Below are 21,215 nucleotides of genomic sequence, written 5' to 3' on the forward strand. Positions count from 1 at the left end.
TAAGAGAGAATATACGAGAAAAGAAGATAAATAGAAGAGAGAATGGAGTTTATACTTATTACTACCTAATAGAGAAATGTCTTATTTGGATTTAGAGTCTCAAGACAGTCCAAAAAAAAATTACCCCGTATCACTAAGGCTAGGGATGGGATCCCCTGCTGTGGTGGGAGCACAACAGGGGCTGCTGCTCCTCACAAAAATATTTTAATTTTTTCTTTTAATTTTTTTAATAATTTGAATTTTATATTAAAATATTTGTATGGGAGAGGCACAGCCGCCCCTGCTGTGCTCCCACCACAGCAGGGGATCCCATCCCCTAAGGCTATGGTCATATCAATATCGACAATAATGTTGTCATGGATCAAAAGTAAAAAAGTAATCAAATTAAATATCTTACCCTAAATTTTTTTCATCAAAGAGAAACGCATCCCAAAAATTAATAGGGTTTTGTGATTTACTTGTCACCGCAAAAACTAGTAGTGCTCCACAACAGGAGAAAACTGAAAAATTTTAAGGTGTATATAAAAGAGTTACCTTATACTATTCAGTTTCCCTTATATGTATGTCATAATTAAACATCACTAGTATCTTATAAGTAACCTGTGAAATCCAAAGTTAATCTAATGCATACTTATGCAAAATCATATTCTTTCAAATCCACTCAGTTTAATTTATTTTATATATAAAAATGCATTGTTGAGCCCTCTCGTTATAAATCTAAATAATAATTGTGTTGAAAATTTTGATTCAACAAACAGAAAGACAAGATCTCTGCAAACACACACACAAACAAACGCACATCCAAACACCTCAATCGCTAACATTAATTAATCCACAAATTGAAAATTGGATGAGGTATCTATTATCCAAGTTCCCCTGCCATTTCTTTGAAGGATTTTGCTTCAAAAATAATGGGTCGCTTTGATTTCTTTTAGTTTTGTCGTGGAGATCTTGTTTAGATAGGATTATGCTGTTGGTTTTTTATTTGGTTGGATTGTGTTGCAGTGTAATCTCGTGGACCGACTTTTGGATTGTGTCTTATTAGTTAGAAACTTAGAACACTTTTTACTCCCAAAAAAATCTACACACCTCAAGTCAATGCATCCCCACACATACACAAAGAAGAAGAGGGAATTTGAGTGAGGGAAGATTGCGTATCTATAAGAGATGTTCTTATATTAACTACAATATAGTGCAATATACAAAAATCAACTACAATATGATACAAAGTTATAAAGAATATGGACTGAAATACAAAAAATGCACTAAATTCAAAATCAAATATTGTTACCAAATGGAAAGATTACAAGTGTTGAAACAATAGTGTTAACAAAATAGGAATTTAATAATATTGCTGCCCATGTTCCTTTACACGAAAAGCTAAGATGAAGTGGAAAGTGGTGTTGCCAGAATGTGGAAGGAAGGCGCAAAGGCAACTTTTTTTGTAGCTAAATTTATGGAGTAAACCCTCTTCATTTGTTTGAAATTAGCTGTGGCAAAGTGGGGTAGTCGAATTCCAAGACTCGCTTTCACCGACACACTTCAACTTTTCTTGCTATCAATTCCACCCAACTATTTTCTCTCTTCTCTATTATTTCCCCTTTTTTTCTCATTTCTCATTCTCATTACCTATCATATACCAGACTCCTTGTGCGTGCGTGCGTGTGTGTGTGTGTGTGTGTGTGTGTGTGTGTGTGAGAGAGAGAGAGAGAGGGTAATTCTATTTGGATAGTCTAGGCGATAATAGGTAGTGAATAATTGGGGGAAGGTGGTTGATGTTGTGATTGCAAAATATGGAAGCAATAAAGAAGCAAGCAAGTAAATTGAGGGAGCAAGTGGCCAGACAGCAACAGGTTAATTATTTTGTTTTTTGTTTTTGGATTGAAAGTGTTGATCTTGTATAAAATTGGTAGAAATAGACTTTGAATTTGAATTGAGGGGTTAGTGTCTGCAAAGACAGTTTGTTTTAGGGGAAATAAGTAAAGGTTTGCTCAGCTCTTCTTTTTGCATATTTGTGCCTTATTTTGGACTCATGATGATGGATTAGGTTCTAAGTGATGATTTTATTGTGGTCTTCTCAGCATTGGGATAAATCTTTTTCCTAATTGATGGTGATCCAAAATGAGCAAAGATGAAGTTGTGAGTTGGGCTCAATTGGTTCAAATTTGTCTTTTTCGTTATATCTTGATGAAGGAATGAGTATATTGGTTGAAGACATAATTTCCTTATTTTGCTAGTACAACAAATCTCTTGCCTCATAATGGATGATTGAGGATGCTCCAATAATTTGAATCAAGGACCCTACCTTTTTTGGATTTTCGTATTCGATACACACCTTGGATTGAAATGCCCAAAATGTGCTCTTGCATGCCTCTAAATCTTGTAGTTATGGATTCAATAAGTGAGGTTTCTGGTGCAGTAAGAAGCCTAGAAATGATTGGTTAGATATCTATAAGTAACTGCAACCGTTCTTATGTTAATGGACATGCATTGTAGGTAGAAATTATTGTAGTTTTCGAGCATTGATGTGTTCCCATGATTTTGTTTTGTGAAAAAGATGTGTCTGTTCTTCACCACAGGCAATTTTACGACAGTTGGGGCAATTAGGTCATGGAGGGCCTATGATTGATGAAGTTGACGTCGAACTTCATGAGCAACTACAGGATTTGTACAAATCTACGAGGGCTGCCAAGGTAGACTCATAAACCAATGTCTTTTTACCTTGGCCCCGTCTAGTGGTTTCCAATTCTAATGAATTCTCTTATACTACTTCAGCAGTCACATTTAAGGAGATTTTTGTTGCACAGCATTTCCAGAGGGATATTGTACGCGGATTAGAAGGACTAATTTCAACAGGCAAAAAGGAAACTGAGATAGGTATGTAGTCCCATGCTCTTGCTTGAGTTTCACGGATAATGGAGGTGGACATGTGAATTCAGCTCTACTGTGTAGTTAAAAAGTTGGCTGAAGATTGTTGCAAGTATGGTATTGAAAATCAAGATCAAGATTCGTCTTGTCCACTTGCAAAGGTTGCCTCGGATTTTGGTACCTCACACGCTTCAATAGAAGATCATAGAGAAAGAATGCTTGGAATACTAAGTTATCAGGTAAAGTATGCGGCTGTTGAGAATCGAGTAACAATGGTTACTTTTTCCAACCATAACTTAATTTTGCCTCTAGGTTTCCGAGCCACTTCGTGCGCAGATTAATGGTGCTCCCCTGGAAGATGCCCGCCATTTGACCCACCGTTATGACAGAATGCGTCAAGAGTTTGAAATTCAGGTTTGTATTATCTCATGTTCCTTGTAAACCTAATTTCAGAGTCGATTTAGTTATTCAACGCATGAGTTTTAAACCCCCATACAGTCTGCTGAAGTAATAAGGCGGCAGTCAAAATCGAGAGATACTTCTTCTGAAGCTGCTTTAAAGCTTAAAACTGCTGAAAAAAGGTTGACAGATCTTAAGTCTTCTGTGTTGACACTTGGGAGAGAAGCCGCTGCTGCTATGTCGTCAGTGGAGGATCAGCAACAGGAAACAACTTTCCAGAAGCTTCTTACCATGGTGTGAATCTTTAAAGTCGCATTTCACATATTCATTCATATCTTAAGTTGCTTTGAAATATATACTACTGTGGGATCCTTATAATCTTTTCTTACAGGTTAATGCTGAAAGAAGTTATCATCAAAATGTAATCGCTATTTTGGAGAAGCTACACACACAGGTTTGTCATATCCATACTGTCTTTAGCATTTAGTCACGGGGATAATGTTTTACGCAAATTGGTCTTCGTTTATGCTTTTAGCTTGTGTTTCATTTTTTTGTCATCGATATGTCTTGCTTGATCGGTTATGACATTAATGCTTATTCTTTAGATGATTCTGGATGAGGAATCCACTGAACCTTCATTACAGTCAGAATTTCCCCCAAGAGATAATGTTCCATTTCCTAGTGACGGGGTTGCTTCAAATAGATCGGATGGTCAGGACGACGAGAGTAAGAGTGATCTGTACTTTATCGGAAAGGTAGCTCCTCTTTTACTATTGCATCAGATTATTATAGTTAAAATTTTGTGGATATATTTCTGCTTATTTTTGAATGCTCACACGCCTTGTCCCCTTATTTGTTGTCAGGTTATACACTCATTTGATGCTCAATCAGAGGGTGAACTGAGTCTTGAACTTGATGATTTCGTCGTAGTTCGACAGGTAACAATATTGTTGTTTTCAAATCATACGGCCTTACTAACTGCTTCGGCTTTCAAGAATCACCAATTGGTTAATGCTAAACAGTTATCTCATGTAATAGCTATGGTAACCATGAAATTAGGATTCACCAATCCAATCCCAGTCAGGGTCTATTCATCGTATTAACCACAATTAGGATAGATGCACTGTTTTCTCTCCGTCATCTTGATTTGTTACCATTTGTCACAGGTTTCATCGAATGGATGGTCGGAAGGAGAATGCAACGGCGAAGCTGGCTGGTTTCCGTCCGCCTATGTAGAAAAGATCGATGTAGCCCCAAGGAGCAAATTATCAGGAGAGGATGCTTGATGGTCATGGTGCACAATATATATTTCTGGTTTCCAATATAATAGGGTGAGAGAGTATATTGCATTAAAGTTTTCTGGTTTTACAGAAAATAGAATTTGTTTGATGGTAAGAAAAAGATCGGATTGTAGTGTTTCTTTTTCTGGCTTCAATGGTTGATTTCTTTTTTACTAGTGAATGCTATCAAGCGGTGGATACCCTTGTAATTACCAAAAAAAAATCAATTACCTAAGATTTTGTTGGGATCTTTTATACCACAGACACTAGATACTAATCTTATCAATGTAGTAGGAGTAGATTTTATTAAATAAAAATTATTTGAACATACTGGAATTCTAATTAATACTCCCTCTTCTCACTCTAAGTGGAGCATTTTTAATTCGGCATGTTTTGTAAATAAAGTGAAGAGAATAAAGTAAAAGAGGGAAAAAGTAGAGACATGTTTCTATATTAAGAAATGTATCCATCAGAGTGGGACGTCTCAAAAATAAAATGAAAATGTGTTACTTATAGTGGGACGAAGGGAGTAAGTATTAGTACTAAGAATTGAAGCTATACAATGGAATCTTTAGTTTATCGACCTTTAAATTTTCCTTAATTGATTCATTAGGTCACATTTTACAAATGATTTTACAGGATTATAGCAATATATACACAAAATAAAACAGAATTAAATCCAATGAAGATCGAAATATGAACATGAGAACAAAAGGTTTGAACAATCTGTAGTTTGTGGGGTGGAAATATTATACAAATGAATTCAAAAGTGTGTGTGAGAGAGAAGAGCAACGAAATAGCTCCGAGCACAATGGAAAAATGGCATTTAAACTGCAAAACAAATACCTCAAACAGCAGGAGCTAACTGAGGAGGGGGTTGGCAAGGCAAAAAATCCGGTGGCATATACTGCTCGCTCTGAGTCGAGGTGGGCGAACGATGAGTGCGTCCAATCACACTTTTCGGTAGAAAGAATTGGAAATAACCTAAGAGAAGAATCTGGGTCTGTCTGTGCTTGCTGTTGCTTCAGTTTCTATCACTTGATGCAACAGATGAAAACGAAGAATATCCCTTTCTTACTGCAGTGAACAGCACCCTCCTCAGTCAGAGTCGTAGAAGTCGCTGGGGCACGGGGTTGTCACCTCTGATTCAAGCACTTGGACAACCCTGTGAATTGTAGGACGATCCTCAGGAAGAGAAGAAACGCACTGGATTGCTATCGACAGAATGACATCAAGGCTTTCTATCTGCACTCCTTCACAGTGAGGATCCACTATTTCTCGTTGTCTCTGTTCCGAAACTAGGAAGTTTAACTGCACCATCGACATAAATGCATGTGTGAAACATGTTTTATACTTACATAATGTCTGTTGATTAATGCTAAAAAGCTCTTAACGCGGTTGGCAGAAGGAAAAGACATACCCATCCAACAATGTTGAGGCCCTTCTCGATGAAGGATGCGTCAGTTGGCCGCTTCCCACTCACAATTTCAAGCATCAGAACACCAAAACTATAAACATCTGTTTTCTCTGTAGCTCTTCCACTCTGCATATATTCTGCTCATATAGTCGGGGAATTAAGCATTAGATCAGTATGTAAGCCTCATAAGGAAATAGATACCAAATAAAGCATCCACACAAAGATGAAGGAAAGATGCAGACGACCTATACATTCCTGACATCAATTTTATGTATCCACAAAACCAAAATGACAAGGAACAACAATATATTTTGCACTTCAGATTTATTATTTCACACGACCCCCACCCGAACCCACCAACAACCGTCCACACGTAATGATTGTAACATAATTTTGACTCTTTCCGTTGAGCTGGGATCTTTCCTAAAGAATCATTCACTATTATGATAGCCTTGTGCCTTAACTCGGAAAGTTAAATAGAAGGCAAGAATGAAAATTAGCAATATATAATCCCTACCAGGAGCTAGGTACCCAAATGTGCCGGCAACAATTGTTGTGATGTGGGATTCCTCATCCTCCAATAATTTAGCTAGTCCAAAGTCGGACACTCGAGCATCAAAATTTCCATCAAGTAAAATGTTGCTTGACTTGATATCACGGTGAATAATTCTCGGGGAACAATCATGATGCAGATAAGCTAGGCCCTTAGCAGCTCCCATGATAATATTTAAACGAACCTCCCAGTCCAATTGGTCAGCTCTCTCTGCAATAAAGATAAATGTAGGATAATCATATGGTAAGACACGAGTTCGTACTAGCAGGATTGAAAAAGATGTGTACAGGAGGACCCACATATGTTTGTTTTATACAGTCCAAGTAATTGATGCAATCTATGAAACACATGCATGTTTCACTCATAGCACCATAAAAGGAATCCAATACTAAGAAAGTTAAAGATAAATTTTCAAATAGCAAAAGAAATGTAGGAGTGCATACCATGAAGAGCTTCATCCAGGCTGCCTCCAGATAAGAAATCATATATCAACAATTTAGAAGTCGGGGAATTACAATATCCTCGGAGGTTGACCAAGTATTTGTGTTTGATACTGCCAAGAATTTCAAGCTCCCTTTCAAAAAAACGATCAAAGCCCTCATTAACCTTTACGATCCTTTTCAAAGCAAATATGTTTCCGTCATCCATTGCAAGCTTGTAGACTGTCCCAAAGCCTCCTGCCCCAATCACATGCTCTTCATTTAGGTTCTCCAATTTTTTAATAATATCCTTTGAAGAGTATGGCAAGTCTCCATGAAACATTACAATGGAGGCCCCTGAAGCAATATCGGAAATGATAAGAAGACGTGGGTTTAGTTGGCTTTAAAAAAGATACATAAAAATATAATCTTATGCATAAGTATCAGATCTTATGCATAAGTATCAGATCTGCACCTCCACTGACATCCACAGCGAGGCTTTTGCCATCATTTTTACCAAGCCTCTTATACAGGTAACAACCCCAGAAGCACATAAGCGCGACTAGAAGCAAAGCACCCACCGTGGCTAGTGCACTTATAAGAAGCCTGCCAGAATTCTTCTTTGCCTGTAATAGAGCTAAAAATACCACAAAGAAACCAAGGACAAGCGCCATTAAAGTGGACCTTTATATGGCAAGTGACCAGATTTAATTCCTGATTCCCCCTCCCCAATTCAAAAAACAACTATTGTCGGCAAGTAGATGGGGGGAAAAGGGAAAATAAAATGGATGAAGTTGAAATAAATAGTCAGGAAAGTGTAGCCATGCATGCTGTCAATTATACATATCAACTTAAAAGGAGAAGCTAGCAATAAATCAGCATGCTCTTGGAAAATTTATGCACTAGTGTGAAGATGAAGATGAAGATAGATGTTTGACTAGATAACAAATGTAAGTTGCAATATGTCTACCATGCAGAACATTTTACCTGATCCAGGAGGCTGAGAGGATCCTGAGGAACCACTACCACTGTTCTTGCATGCCTGGATTTGCGTGCCACACAACTCACGGTTACCAAGAAAGCTGCCAAGAGAAACATCAGATCATACACACAAAGTACCAACAAATAACAAAGATTTAAGATATATGATGTTGGTGTGTGTAGGTAGGTGAATAAGCACAAACACAAACATGTGGGGTGGGATGGGTGGCATATGCAATACAGCTAGAATAAAAACAGAAAACTGGAAGGTTGCTAAACCCTGTAATTTCCCTAGCCACTTCGTGCTTGATTGCCATAGCAATTATTGCAAAAAGAGTCAATACTCCCAACAATAACCTTCAAATTTACACTCTCAACTAAAATGCAAGCAATCAATTAGTAGAATTCCATATACATTGTGGCTTGGTAGGTTAAATTTCCATATTCACAGATATATTACCAATGTGAAACATTTGATGAATTTTTCCGGATGAACGATGGGAAGTTAAGATGAACAAATATCAGGAAAATAATGAGGTTGGACTCTCTCCTTCCATTGGACTTAGTAGCGTTATATGAGGCTTCAAAAGCAACATTTCTACATTCTCCACTGCCCCCCACCCCGCTTACAAACTATGTATAGGTTTGCTGTAACCTTTACAGCCGAATAACTCAAATAGGGAAATAAATTTGTGGCATGAAAAGCAGAAGCTGCAGAAAAGGAAATATTCTAAATAAATCACAGTGGGAATTGCAATAAAAGATTATAAGCGTGAAGATAAAGTAGCGCACGTGAATTTATCACTTACGAATCATTTCGAAAGTTTGCAAGAACACCACCATCTGGTACTGGTCCCACCAGAAAATTTGTTGATACATTGCTTCAAACATCATAAAAGATTTTGTTAGAACAAAGATGATAATGCAAGTCTGCTTTATCTGTGCAAGGTAACATGTCACTCACAAACTTGAGAGCTTGCTTAACTTCCCAAGTGAGTCAGGAATGCTTCCACTGAGAGAGTTGCTTGAAAGATCACTGGAAGATATAATTCAAAATTTCACAAAAAATAAACATGAAAACAATATAAGGGGATGAAATTTTAGCTCAGAAGAGAAATATAGAACCCTCTTTACATGATATATTTAGTGGCTGTACTCTTACAATTTGCCAGATATAGTTTATAAACTAATAACACTCCTCATCATACTATTGGTAGCATATCATCAAGCACCATCGCTTGAATGCTTCAAACATATAGAATCTAATGCACAGATCTACAACAAATAAATGAAGCTCACTGAGCAGAGGTTGTGTTGATATAACATCACATTAATGCTCAGGTTTCATTATCAGCTAAATGATTGAACGAGAAGATTAATGATAATAACACTCTCAGAATACTTGAGAAAATATGATTAGCCACCGACGGAGAATACTTTGTCATAAACACTTTTCATCATTTGCGATAGGATTATAGGAAAGAATGAGAAGACCAATGATGACACTCGGTATACTTGACAGAATATAATTAGCCACTCATTAAAAAGCTTTTGTTTTCACAAAAATGGAAAACAATTTTTTTAATCCAATTAAGATCAGTTAAAATGAAACTCCAACAATAAAGATATGAATATAAATTGCAACTTTGCACGACGTTGAAAATCAATAAATGCTCAGTGTGGTTCCTTACAGATTTTGGAGCTGAGAAAGGGTCCCCAGTTCACCAGGAATGGATCCACTTAGGTAGTTACCCTGCAAAAATCTGTATAACATGGAAATAAAGACTCCATACTTGAGTAACACAACAAAAAATATAGATATATAATTGAAAAAATAAATAGATCAACTCATTACCAACAAATTTAAAGAAATATAGAGATGAGAGAGAGAAAAAATGACAATGACAATTTCATGTTGATAAAATTTAAATTTATAGTTAAGTTGGCAGCAATTCATGAATAATGGAATATAAGATCTCCATACATCTGTACTTACACTGACTGCAACTGTGTACAGTTTCCCAACTCTGGAGGAATTGCCCCGTATAAATTGTTGTCATGAAGGGCTCTATAGAAAAGTCGTTTAAGAAGTATCAGCAAGGGGTTCATAAAAATGTGAAGTATAAGAATCAAAAGATACATACAGAAACTGCAGGCTTTCTAGCTTGCCTAAATCTGGTGATATGGGTCCACTCAATCTGTGGTTAGGGAGGCTCCTGCACCATGAAAAACTGCAATCACTTTTTGGGTTTTGCAATAAAAATTTGTGGAACTGCCTTTTCTGTCATATCACATATCCATATGTACTCACATATAAGGGAAACCCAAGGATACATAAGAAACGTAACACTTTAAGGGTGAAAAGCAAAAGAGAGCTGATACTGCAATAGATAAGGAGTTGTGAAGAAATTACAAGAATGTATTTGTTTAAAAAAATTACTTTCAGATGCTTAAGAGTGTGCACACCACAAAGCACGAATTCAAGAAAAATGAAGGCCAGTTCACATCAAATCGAGAAAAGAAAAATTTTAATGTAGCATGCTGACATCCAAGATGTCAATACGACATTAAGACATTCTGAACACCAAGGAACTCACAATGCTGTAACCCTTTTCGATTTGGGGTCACAATTTACTCCTTTCCATCTACATGGATTGTCGTCCTCTGGTCTCCACTGCTGCAGAACGCCATCTGAACTTACTATTGCGGTCCTAAAGTTGATAAGAGCCTGACCTGCACATCACAAGAAAAGTATTAGGCTTGCTAAAAAAACATAACAGCTGCAAAACAGGGCATCCACCAGAACTTGGCAGATAAGAATTGTATGGTGTAGGGATCACTGTTCTCGTCACTTCTATGGCATCTTGATATAATAAAAAGTTCCCAGAAAAAGTTTTGGTGAGGCCATTTAGTATGACATAAAAACTTAGTCCACTTTATATGTCAGCCCATTCAGATATTCGTTGTTCTGTTTTGTTAATGTAGCTCTCATGTTCGTCAAAGCTGAGTATCCTTTACCAAAAATCAGAACAATATGGTTGTTTTTAAAGGTCACCATATTTGTTCTGTCGAATATGCAGACCAAATAGCAAAGGATGCTAGACAAAAGAAATTAACAACATACCATCTGGACTAAGAGCTCCAGTTATTTCTGCTAGGCTGTACAGCAATATAATTAGAATGCACTTCTGAAAATTCAGAGTGAAAAATTCCATTGCAGTTCCCGTCAAGCATAATAAGGTTAGAACGAATCATGAGATGTATGAAGTTGCAAAATTATTCCTCGCGGCGGCAGAGACAGTCATGCCACCGAGCAGTCCCTGTATGAAATAAAAGTTATGTCCTGTCAAAATAAAGAGACTTCAGATAAATAATCAGTCAAAAAATGAAATCTTGCAGAAATCAACTTCAAATCAATCTCTTTCACAGTAAGTGTTCAAAGAGGTTTCAGTAGCAGTGTATCAAGTGATTGCACCCATGTAAGAAAATATGCCCAATTACATCTATGCAAAACTTAGAACAATGACCAGGGAAAATCATTAATAAAACCTCAAGTTGTATCAGTAAAGTAAGAAACTTATTAAATATATGCTCCTTTACATTACCAAACCACCTAAGATTAAAATTCCTTCTAATCTGATCAGCAGGAGAATGACAAACTTCTAAGCCCCTATTAGTATAGCTAACTAACATATTATAGATTGAGATGTAACATATTCTGAAACGGTTACTAAATTGCAAAAAATAAGATTAGATATCCCTTCTCTTTAAACTTCTTCATTCTGCCTTATGTCGATTATTAATTCTGGAAAAGAGCAACAATATTGATAACATTTCCTGCACTTCATTAGCAGTATAAAACCATAACTACAATATCCTCCTATTTCAAAATCGATACCTCTTGCTACTTCATGATACTAGCATAACAGTAAATAATGAATGCACAAAACATTAACCGTGCCAACAAAATAAAGAGAAACACGACATGACATTCTGTTAAGGACATTTTAGAGCTCACAAGATCAAATCTTTCAACTTCAAAAGCTCAATCTAGGAAAACCCAAACATAGTATCCGATCAAAACCCCATATGTCATCATCACCCCCCACACCCCTAATTCAGATAAAGGCTGCGAATTGCACCATCACATTCAGAAGCGGATTGCACAAGCATCCCTAAGATTCCGAGAATTGGCCACAGCTAATTTCAATTATTATGTGGCCCAAATAATTTTACAAATTCGGGCTGTTTTCCAGCATAAAAACACATCTCCTTGGTCGAATTACAGAATGCAACTACAATTCCTAACCAAACAATTCATAAAGAAACAGAAATACCCGGAGGTGGCAGCAGCAGCACTAGCAGATTTGATCTGTGCAAATTAAGCTGAAGCAGGAGAGAGAAAGAGCGAGAGACATGAAAATTGAGAGTTGAGCTGTAAAGTAATGTAATAGCAACAAAAATTGAAGGCCGCCTCGTCCTCTCTCTCACTCTAGAATTACGTGAGTCAGTGTGTGTGTGTGTACAAGTATGCATACGAGTGCGTAGCAGCAGTGGAGAGAGGTGTGAAAGATTTGAGTGAGAAAGGTTTAGAGAGAGAGAGATGAACCAATCAGAGCGTGGGGTGGCACGAGCCAACGCGGTAAACCACACGTGCGACCGACGTGAGACTGAGGATTTGCGTGACTCAATCTACTCTTTGCATAAAATAAGTAATTTGTTTTAGGTCATATTCTTTCCCATTTAATAATTTTATGATTTATGATTTGATACAAGATCATTATATACATGATGAAATATATAATTGATCCAAATCAGTCATGACTCATGAGTGCAATTTGTAGCGATATGAGTCATATGACTAATTAGCTAGAATAATTACCAGTCCATAAATAATATTTATAGGATATAAATATTATTTAATTATCCAGATAATTATGGTGGCTGGTCAGCTCAATTATTATTTGAGAAAGTGTGAGTGTGAACTGATTGATGTATTCAAAAAAATCGAATTACATCAATAAAATGAGTTTGGATTATCTCTAGCAATTATGAGATAAACATCACTATTAACATTTATTACTCCATTAAGATAGAATTATCGAATAAAAAATAGAGCACTTGACATCTTCAATTCTTGGCACAACTAAGCATTAGAGTGTGAAATGAAAAAGACAAAATCAATAGTAGTATAAAATGATAAAATTAAAATGTCTAGTAATACAACTATATATTCAAGTTAAATTATTTAACTTGAATTAGGGCTGGACATAGGATCAATTAACAACCGAATTTACTGTAAGGTTAATCGAATATATTATTTTCATTGTTTTATTGTTGTTGCTGATTTTATACTTACTATTTGAAAGTGAATATTATAATATATTATCTGTTAATTAATTTATCAAAATATTCCACAATCTGACAATCTCATCTCATCCCTATCTTCATGAGCCAAAATCCAAGAGCTCTTATTCAGAATACCAATACATCTTCAATAAACCCCAAAATCTGGATTCAAATGGATACTTTATTGGATTGAATGAAATGATCATTTTTGTTTCTATTCGACTATAGGCTATATATAGTCATTAATGGATACTTTTCTTGCATTACTACTCTTTGTACAGCCCATAGTTACAATTCTCTATTTCATTTATTCTTTTGTTAGGACTATAATAAAATTTAAAAATTATTAGTAATACTCATGCATAATAACTTTTATAAATTATAACCATATATTATATCTGTCCATAACTAATAGTAGTCTTTTTTTCCGTTTGGATCGTACACAAATATTAATCTGTTTCAATTTTTTTTAAAAATTGTAATAAAATTTGCTTCAATCTCCACTAAAAATTTTATCGCTATTTCTATTATAATTTACTAATTTTATAGAAGTGCTTGAAATATGTGATGTTGAGTATAAAGTTTATTGCATTAAAAAGCTTTTGCTAGGCACCCTCAAAAAGCAAAAAGGCCTTGTGTTAGGCCCATTCCGTTAAAACGCTCTATATTTGTTAGCGACTTTAGATGAAACGCTATTTCTCGACATATCTGCGTATATATCAATTGGCTATTGCAGCGGCTGATTTAGAAGTCATCTTCGCCTCTTTCATCTCCTGCTTCGCTCCCGACCTAGGGTTTCGTCCGATTTCAATCCCTAATTCTCCACATCCGCATATACAGACACGCAATCAAGATATATGCAGCCTCCTAATTGAGTTCGATTGTCCTCTGTTCATTCTTTGATTCAATCTGATTATAGATTTCCGGATTAGGGCATCGATTATGAATATCTCTGTGAAATCTCGGTTTACATCATCGTTCAATGTGATGCTTGTCAATAATCTCCGCGTTTTTGGCCCTGGTTTGAATCCCTTTGCCCCGTATTGCATGGCCAATCATTCCTCTCGCTAAATTTCCTGTCTTTCGATCTTCCTGCAAAGATAATATAATCTGATCTTTGTCTTTTGTCAAACGCTTTACACACACACTCACATAGTCGATTTTCTTGTCTTCTTAGTTTTAAGATCGCTGAGTTGTGAAAAAATTGGTTGCGTTAGTGTTTGGAACCATCGGAACTTTTGGGAATTGAATCATAGTTTGTGGGATTATTGCATACCTTTTATTTACAAAAGATAGATACTTAGAAATCCCACAATGCCAGAGTTTGAGGTTGAATCTGTTAGGAGGAAACGGAAGATGCCTAAGTTGGGAGTGGATAGGGATGATCGAGGCTGGACCTTGCTACACATCTATGCTAAGAAAGGCGATCTCAGAGAGGCATGTCTATATCCTCTTCATGTCAACTTTCTTAATAGTATTCAGTGATTGTGTAGTGTTTGATTTCGTAATTGTTGTACTAGTATTTTGTTACTTTTGGTCCTTCGTTACTTGAATAGTTGAGATACAGTTGTGCTCTATTACTTCATATTCAATTTAATATATGTGCTATCTTGCTTGAATAGTTTAACCTTTGTAGGTCGTAAGATCCTATTTCCGTGGTTTCTCCAAGGGATAACTATATGCCCATTTTTTGTTTGTACTAGTGACCACAGCTCTAACTTTATTTTGCTTGCCCACTTGGAATTAGCTTTCTGTCTGCCAGTAGTCCATTACCCTTCTGTATTTGAGCCTCAAGCCTATTAATGATTTCTCTTTTGAGCACTATGTCCCGGCTAAATTGGACTAAATTCCCTTTATGAACTATTATGCACGGTATTGTGGGAATCATGCTATTATTCGCTTAGTTTGTTTCATTAAGGTGGCTTCTATTTCAACAGTGTCCAAGGGGAAGTCCTTGCTGACGAAGGAACCATTTTGTTGATGGAAAGAGGACTAGAAATAGAAGTAAAGAAACTCTTGTAGCTTTTGTCAGCTGGGGGCTAAGAAGTATAGTGATGACTGGCGAATAACTTAGGGGGACTTTAGTTGCTTTATTATTTGACACTACAGATGTGCCTTAAAATGTCAGGTTAAGGAGGATCAACTAATTGTATAGAGGTGTTAGGCTTGTCATGTGCTTATCAAAAAAATTAGGCTTGTCATGTGCTTATCAAAAAAATTAGGCTTGTTAGTCATTATTTGAAGTCTGTATTTACACAGTGGTGTTCCTGTGGTAGGCGCTGCATTTTGGGTAAGAAGTTTTTTGCTTCCGTGTCCAGCAAAAAAAGTAGTAACTCTTGTAATTTGTGGAATGGACATGATTTGGGTGTGTGTTGCTGTTTGTGAGCTCCTTCCTTGACTGATTTATATGTTACATATACCTTTCGATATTATTTTGCAGGTGAGACGGCTCCTTAATGAAGGAGTTGATGTTAATGTTGCTGCTTGGGGCCCAAAATCGCATGGTGTGACCCCTCTCCATCTTGCTGCTAAAGGGGGCCATCTTAAGGTGATGGATGAATTGTTGGAGCGTGGCGCTAATATTGATGCTCGAACTAAGGGTGCCTGCGGGTGTATGTATATTCTCCCAACTATGATATCCGTTGCATGTTGGCCTGCATATTATTACTCACTTCATTACTGTTTTTATTGGATGCAGGGACCCCTCTTCACAATGCAGCCAAAGAGAGAAAGAAGCGAGCAATTAGATTCCTGGTTGAAAATGGGGCATTTTTGCCTGATGATATCAACGATACAAGGTTCAATCCTCCTACTCACTATTGTCCTGGTCTTGAATGGGCTTACGAAGAACTGAGGCGCTTACAACAGGACAGCTCTTCATCTGGCGAGACATCCTGTAGCTCTGATAGCTGAGATGTACCCGTTGGGCATTGCTTCTACCAAACTTAACGTGAAGAGAGGATTGGATTCTCTGATAGCTGAGATGTACCCGTTGGGCACTTATCACTTATTGAAGCCCTAGTCTTTCTGCCTATTGTTGTTCTTGAGACTACTCTGTGTTTGCTTCTCATCTACTGTATGATGCATGCTTGTGTGTGACGAGTGACTAGCCTTGATGTGCAATGGAAGTGGTTATATACCAGACTTCTTTGACATATTTCGAAGATGCTTATATTATCAATTTTCTGAATTTCTGTTCAAAAAAGCTGACCATTGTTAGGTTTTGAGAACTATTTTATTGCATATAAAACTAATGATGGTAATTATTTTGAGTTTTCTAAAGTTGGGCCTTGTTCAGAACCATTAACTAAAAACTAGGATTCGAAAATCATGCGGGTTGGGATGTTTCCGGATTGATTTGGGTCAAATTCGGACATGGTTTGTTAATGAAACTCAATATCTGAACATATAATCCTACATTTAAACTTGAAAATGAATTGCACACGACATGATACTATTATCAATAAGATCTTATTTGTGTTGACATGACACGAAACTAACATGATAATAATGCGAAACAATTCTTGCCACTGAAATTTGACCTCATTACAGCATATGACTTGTATCTATCCCTAGGACAATTATTGGAAAATGAGGTAAATCCATCCATTTTCACATCTGTTTGCAAATTTGCATCAATTATTACTCCATTTTGGTTAAATGTATGCATCCCATAATTTCACGATAAATTAATATTTGTGAATAAATAAATGAAAAAGAGTGTTGAATATAGAAGAGGAATACATCCACACTTTTCGGGCATCTGCTTTCCAAATTCGAAGATAATTTATTTTTTCTTCAACTGGTGACAAACTGGAAGTTTCAGGTTATTAAAATCAAAAGTCAACATATATATCCAATGACCAATAATTTATCTTATGGTTTTAAGCACATTAATTAGTCCACCCAGAATTCGTTTTCTGTGAGCTACTGAATCCAAAAGGCATTAATACCATTAGCTAGTTTATTTGTCGAAAGTCAAAAAATAGAAATTGGTGAATAAAATCCAAACTCATGAAATTGATGTTCAACAATAGTATTAGTACTTGTTCATAGTACAAGCTAATCTGAAATTCTCCTTCATACATTTTCACTTCTAATTTGTGAATTGAGTTAAACATCTTTCTTTTATTTTTATACTCCACAAAAAACCCAATGTATCATTATAATCATTACAATAATATTTTGATGAATATATCTTATTTGAGTGAGTTTGAGAAATACCAAACAAAATGCAAAGTTTGTGATATTATAGACCAATTTCAAAGTTCATGGGAAATATCAAATTTTAAGCAAAGTTCATGATTTTAGAGACCAATATTCCTAAAATAAATATGCGGTCCATTATTCTTACTGACTTGTATTCAATTTTTCTATGGTCTTGATGCCACAAAACCTAAAAAATTTATATTTTTTAGACTAATTGAAAGTTAGATAAACAAAAATAACACAAGGCCACGTTAGTTCAAATTTGTACTTTTGAAATTAGCTTTACTATGTTGCAAATTATAATACCGTACTTGTTATTTTTTGTAGTTACAAAAATCTCAAAAATCGTCATAAAATGGGAATTATTATATCTTTATCTACAAAATTGGTGCCTTCAACTAATAATTCCTTTTTAATCATTATTAATATATATTTCCGGCAGTCAATGCGAATTTAGTTTTTTTTAAAGGAAGCCTCATGTTAAAATTAGGATTACTATTTGACCATAATAAGAAATGAATGATAATAATCTTTAATCCATATAATTACAATTAAAACAATTCCATGTTGCCGCGGTGTTCCAGGACATCTGTACCTTAATATTTAAAAAATCGATACATATGTAATTATTTATGTTGTATAGTGGCTAGTGTCAAATTGCCAATAATCTTTATATTGAACCATTTTTATGATACAATTGGAATATTTTTAATTATACCAAAACCTCAATATGACAAGTCTAATAGGAGTATTTAAGAGGCAAGCAATGCCAAGTTGCCAATGCTAGTAGAAGTCCCTAAATTTGTCAGAGTCGAGTATTTAATATTTTGTGTATCATCAAAATAAATTATTATGAAAATTTTCATTTTAATATTTCACAATGTAAAATTCAGTTATTAGGATCAAATTAGGAAACGAAAGATGCTCTTTCTTTAAATTTATCACATTCTAATTAAAGAGGGCGATACTGACATTGTACGTGATGATTCCGCGAATTTCTGATGTTAGCAAATGCTGGTAGAGAATGAAAACTACAACACACAGAATTTACGTGGTTCGATTTACTGAAGTAAATCTACGTCCACGGGAAGAAGGGAGGGCAAGATTGTATTGCTTGATCTGTTTTCTACAGCTTACAAATACAAACTTGCTATTTGCTATATGGTGTTTTATCTCTAGAGAGCTTCTAACCTTCTTCTATCTGATCTAAGTTCTATTTATATCTTGAACTAAGATCGTGGCTTGCATCACCACCCTAAGTCGTGGATGTCGTGTAGGTCATGGCCTAAGATCGTGGATGTAGCGTAGGTCATGGCCTACGATCGTGGCCTGAGTTGACACCACGTGGTAGTGGGTGTGTTGGACATCCTGTATGGGTCCACTAACTCCTTGTTCGGTCGAATACTGAGACCGAACTGCTTTGGTTGCCGATCTGAGAGTAGAGCTTGATGCCGACCTGAGAGCAGAGCTTGATTGGTTGGCTTTTACCGAGCTGTAGGCTGAGGCCGAACTCTTTGGTAATGCCGAACTCATACTCCTGCTTGGGCTTTGGGCTGATGGGCCGTCATTGCTGTTGGGCTTGTTTAGTACGCACCCCATCACTACCCCCCCCGAAAAGCGAAGTGAATCACTTCGGCGAAGCGAGTCACCTCGGCATTCTGGAAAAGGGTACGGGGGAGGCTGAAGTCAGGGGACGTGCCCTGCGCGTGACTGCATTAAATGCGGCATTAAATGCGACAGTAAAATCCGGCCGTCGAATCCTGAAAAGGTGGGATATGAAACGGTGCGATGATTTGAAATCTTTTCCAAATCTGATAAATACCGCCTTTCTTCATCATTTGAACACCTTTGCTATTGGCTTCTTCTGCACTCTCTATCTTTTGCGTGAAAAATTTCCTTCCGCTTTCAAAAATTTCCTCAGGATTTCTTCAAACTTTCAAAGAGTAAGAACCATGTCTGCTTCTTCTTCGTCTGAGTCTGGTAGCGGTAGAACAGGGGGTAAGGGGTCTTCTAGCCGGAAAGAATCCGGGGAGAAGACCGTAGAGTATTTTCACAGTATCTTGAGTAAGGATACTGTGATATCCCTTTACGAAAAATACTCTTTTCCTGGGGGGAAGGCGGTGGTTCCCGACGATGATCATAGGGCTAACGACCCGCCGGAGGGTTATGCCACCGTTTACGAAGCCTGCTTAGAATGCGGGCTTCGTTTCCCTCTTCCCCCACCTTTTGTAGAGCTTCTTGATTTTTTTCAACTCCCTTTAGGTCAGGTGACTCCGAACTCTTGGAGGCACTTATCGGCTTTTGCTGCCGAACTGCGTAGGCTAGATAAGGATCTGTCTCTGAGGGCAATCCTTAATTTTTTCCAGTTTAAAAGGAAGGGATCTTGGTTTTACTTGGTCCCTTTACAGCCTTTTAGGGCCTTTTGTAAAACCAAATGGCCGAAATGGCAAAATCGCTTCTTTTTTTATAATAGGACTGCGGCTCCTAGTTTTCCCTGGAGAGGGCCGAAGTCCGTTATCCGTCATCCTCGGCCTGAACCGTTGGACGAGCTCGATGGCGAGCTCAACAAGATTCCCATAGTTAGGAAACAATACACGGAGTCTGAGCTCGTCAAGGGCGACGTCGTGTTCGACATCTCGTCTTCGGACGAAGAGGCCGAGGGTGAGGATTTCTCTTTATCTTTATGCTCTACTGCTTTAACGAAGAAAACTAACCTTGCTTTCTTGCTTTTTGGCAGTGTACATGCTGAACAAGGCTACCCGAAAATCTTCGGAGTCCAAGGAGCCGGAGAGAGAGAAGGCTACCAGCTCGGCGCCTGATGCCGAGAAGAATCCGAAGAGGCAAAAGACCTCTTCGGGTCCAAAGAAGCCGGAGTCGATTTCGGCAAGTAGGAAGGGGAAGACCCAGAAGCCCCCGAGAGCGCCAGAGAAAGACGTGGTCTTGGCGCCTCCTTCGGAGCATATCTGTGAGCCATTTTTATGGCCCACGGACTTCGCCGAGGTGAATTGTCTTCTTGATTCTTTGGCTTGGCTTCTGTCCTGTATTTTTGGTGCCCTCTGTTGACTTTTTTCCTTATCCATTTTCAGAGGAACGATATGCTCTCCAAGCTCGTCGCAGTCGAACTCTCCAAAGCGTCCAACGACTATGCTGAGATGCAGAGGAAATTGGCGGCTGCTTGTCACCGGGCCGAGCAGGCTGAGGCAAACTTTGAGAAAGCCAGAGCTGCTAGGATTTCGGCCCAGGATGAAGCTCAGTTTGCCAAAAACCAGCTCGTCATCCAGCGAGAGCAGACGAAACGGAGTGATGCTGCCGCCGTGGTTGCCCAAGGAGAGGGTCTCCGTGTTTACACGGAGAAACTCTTTTTGAGCAGCCAGTTCTCGGCCTTTGTCGGTAGTCTGGTAAGGCTAATTGCCGATAAGGGCGAGCAGGGGGCCGACGTCGTGCTGCCTCTGTACAGCCGAGAGATAGCAGCTCGGCTTCAGAATCTGCCGCTCCTTGAGGAGCTCGCTTCATCCTCGGTCCTGCTTTCTGCAGACCGAGTCCGGAGTTGTCGAGCTGATCGGGACGAGAACCTGGAGGCTATCTTTGCCTCCGTGGGACCCGTTTCACCCGCTTCGACTTACAACGGAGAGGGTGAGGCCGAGCCGCTGGAGCTGGAGGCCGGCGATAAGCAGGCCGATCAGGAGGCGCAGCAGATCGGCTACGGTGGCGCCGAACAGGCTGGGGAGAGCAAGGAGGCA

The 21,215-nt window shown here is 37.7% G+C and overlaps 3 protein-coding genes across 3 annotated transcripts; 2 read left to right on the plus strand and 1 right to left on the minus strand.

Annotated features, from left to right (window-relative positions):
• Positions 1–1,277: 1,277 nt before the first annotated feature.
• On the plus strand, positions 1,278–4,802 carry LOC121752894 (SH3 domain-containing protein 1-like). Its single transcript, XM_042147985.1, has 10 exons — positions 1,278–1,853; positions 2,580–2,693; positions 2,808–2,877; positions 2,953–3,107; positions 3,181–3,282; positions 3,367–3,561; positions 3,659–3,721; positions 3,873–4,022; positions 4,131–4,205; positions 4,434–4,802. The coding sequence occupies exons 1-10, from the start codon at positions 1,794–1,796 to the stop codon at positions 4,551–4,553; spliced, it is 1,104 nt and encodes a 367-aa protein (XP_042003919.1). The 5' UTR covers positions 1,278–1,793; the 3' UTR covers positions 4,554–4,802.
• Positions 4,803–5,220: 418 nt separating this feature from the next.
• LOC121752001 (LRR receptor-like serine/threonine-protein kinase FEI 1) lies at positions 5,221–12,480 on the minus strand. The gene is made up of 14 exons (XM_042146858.1): positions 12,255–12,480; positions 11,042–11,260; positions 10,515–10,650; positions 10,062–10,133; positions 9,914–9,985; positions 9,609–9,680; positions 8,882–8,953; positions 8,727–8,798; positions 7,924–8,018; positions 7,412–7,573; positions 6,961–7,293; positions 6,482–6,727; positions 5,968–6,101; positions 5,221–5,858 (listed from the first exon to the last, which is right to left on the minus strand). Exons 2-14 carry the CDS (start codon positions 11,130–11,132, stop codon positions 5,646–5,648), a joined length of 1,770 nt encoding a protein of 589 aa, XP_042002792.1. The 5' UTR covers positions 11,133–11,260; positions 12,255–12,480; the 3' UTR covers positions 5,221–5,645.
• A 1,520-nt stretch (positions 12,481–14,000) lies between these two features.
• LOC121750235 (phytochrome-interacting ankyrin-repeat protein 1-like) lies at positions 14,001–16,456 on the plus strand. The gene is made up of 3 exons (XM_042144728.1): positions 14,001–14,703; positions 15,707–15,878; positions 15,965–16,456. The coding sequence occupies exons 1-3, from the start codon at positions 14,581–14,583 to the stop codon at positions 16,177–16,179; spliced, it is 510 nt and encodes a 169-aa protein (XP_042000662.1). The 5' UTR covers positions 14,001–14,580; the 3' UTR covers positions 16,180–16,456.
• The last annotated feature ends 4,759 nt before the right edge of the window (positions 16,457–21,215 follow it).

The sequence above is a fragment of the Salvia splendens genome, chromosome 10 (genome assembly GCF_004379255.2).
Source record: "Salvia splendens isolate huo1 chromosome 10, SspV2, whole genome shotgun sequence".
NCBI classification, from domain to species: domain Eukaryota; kingdom Viridiplantae; phylum Streptophyta; class Magnoliopsida; order Lamiales; family Lamiaceae; genus Salvia; species Salvia splendens.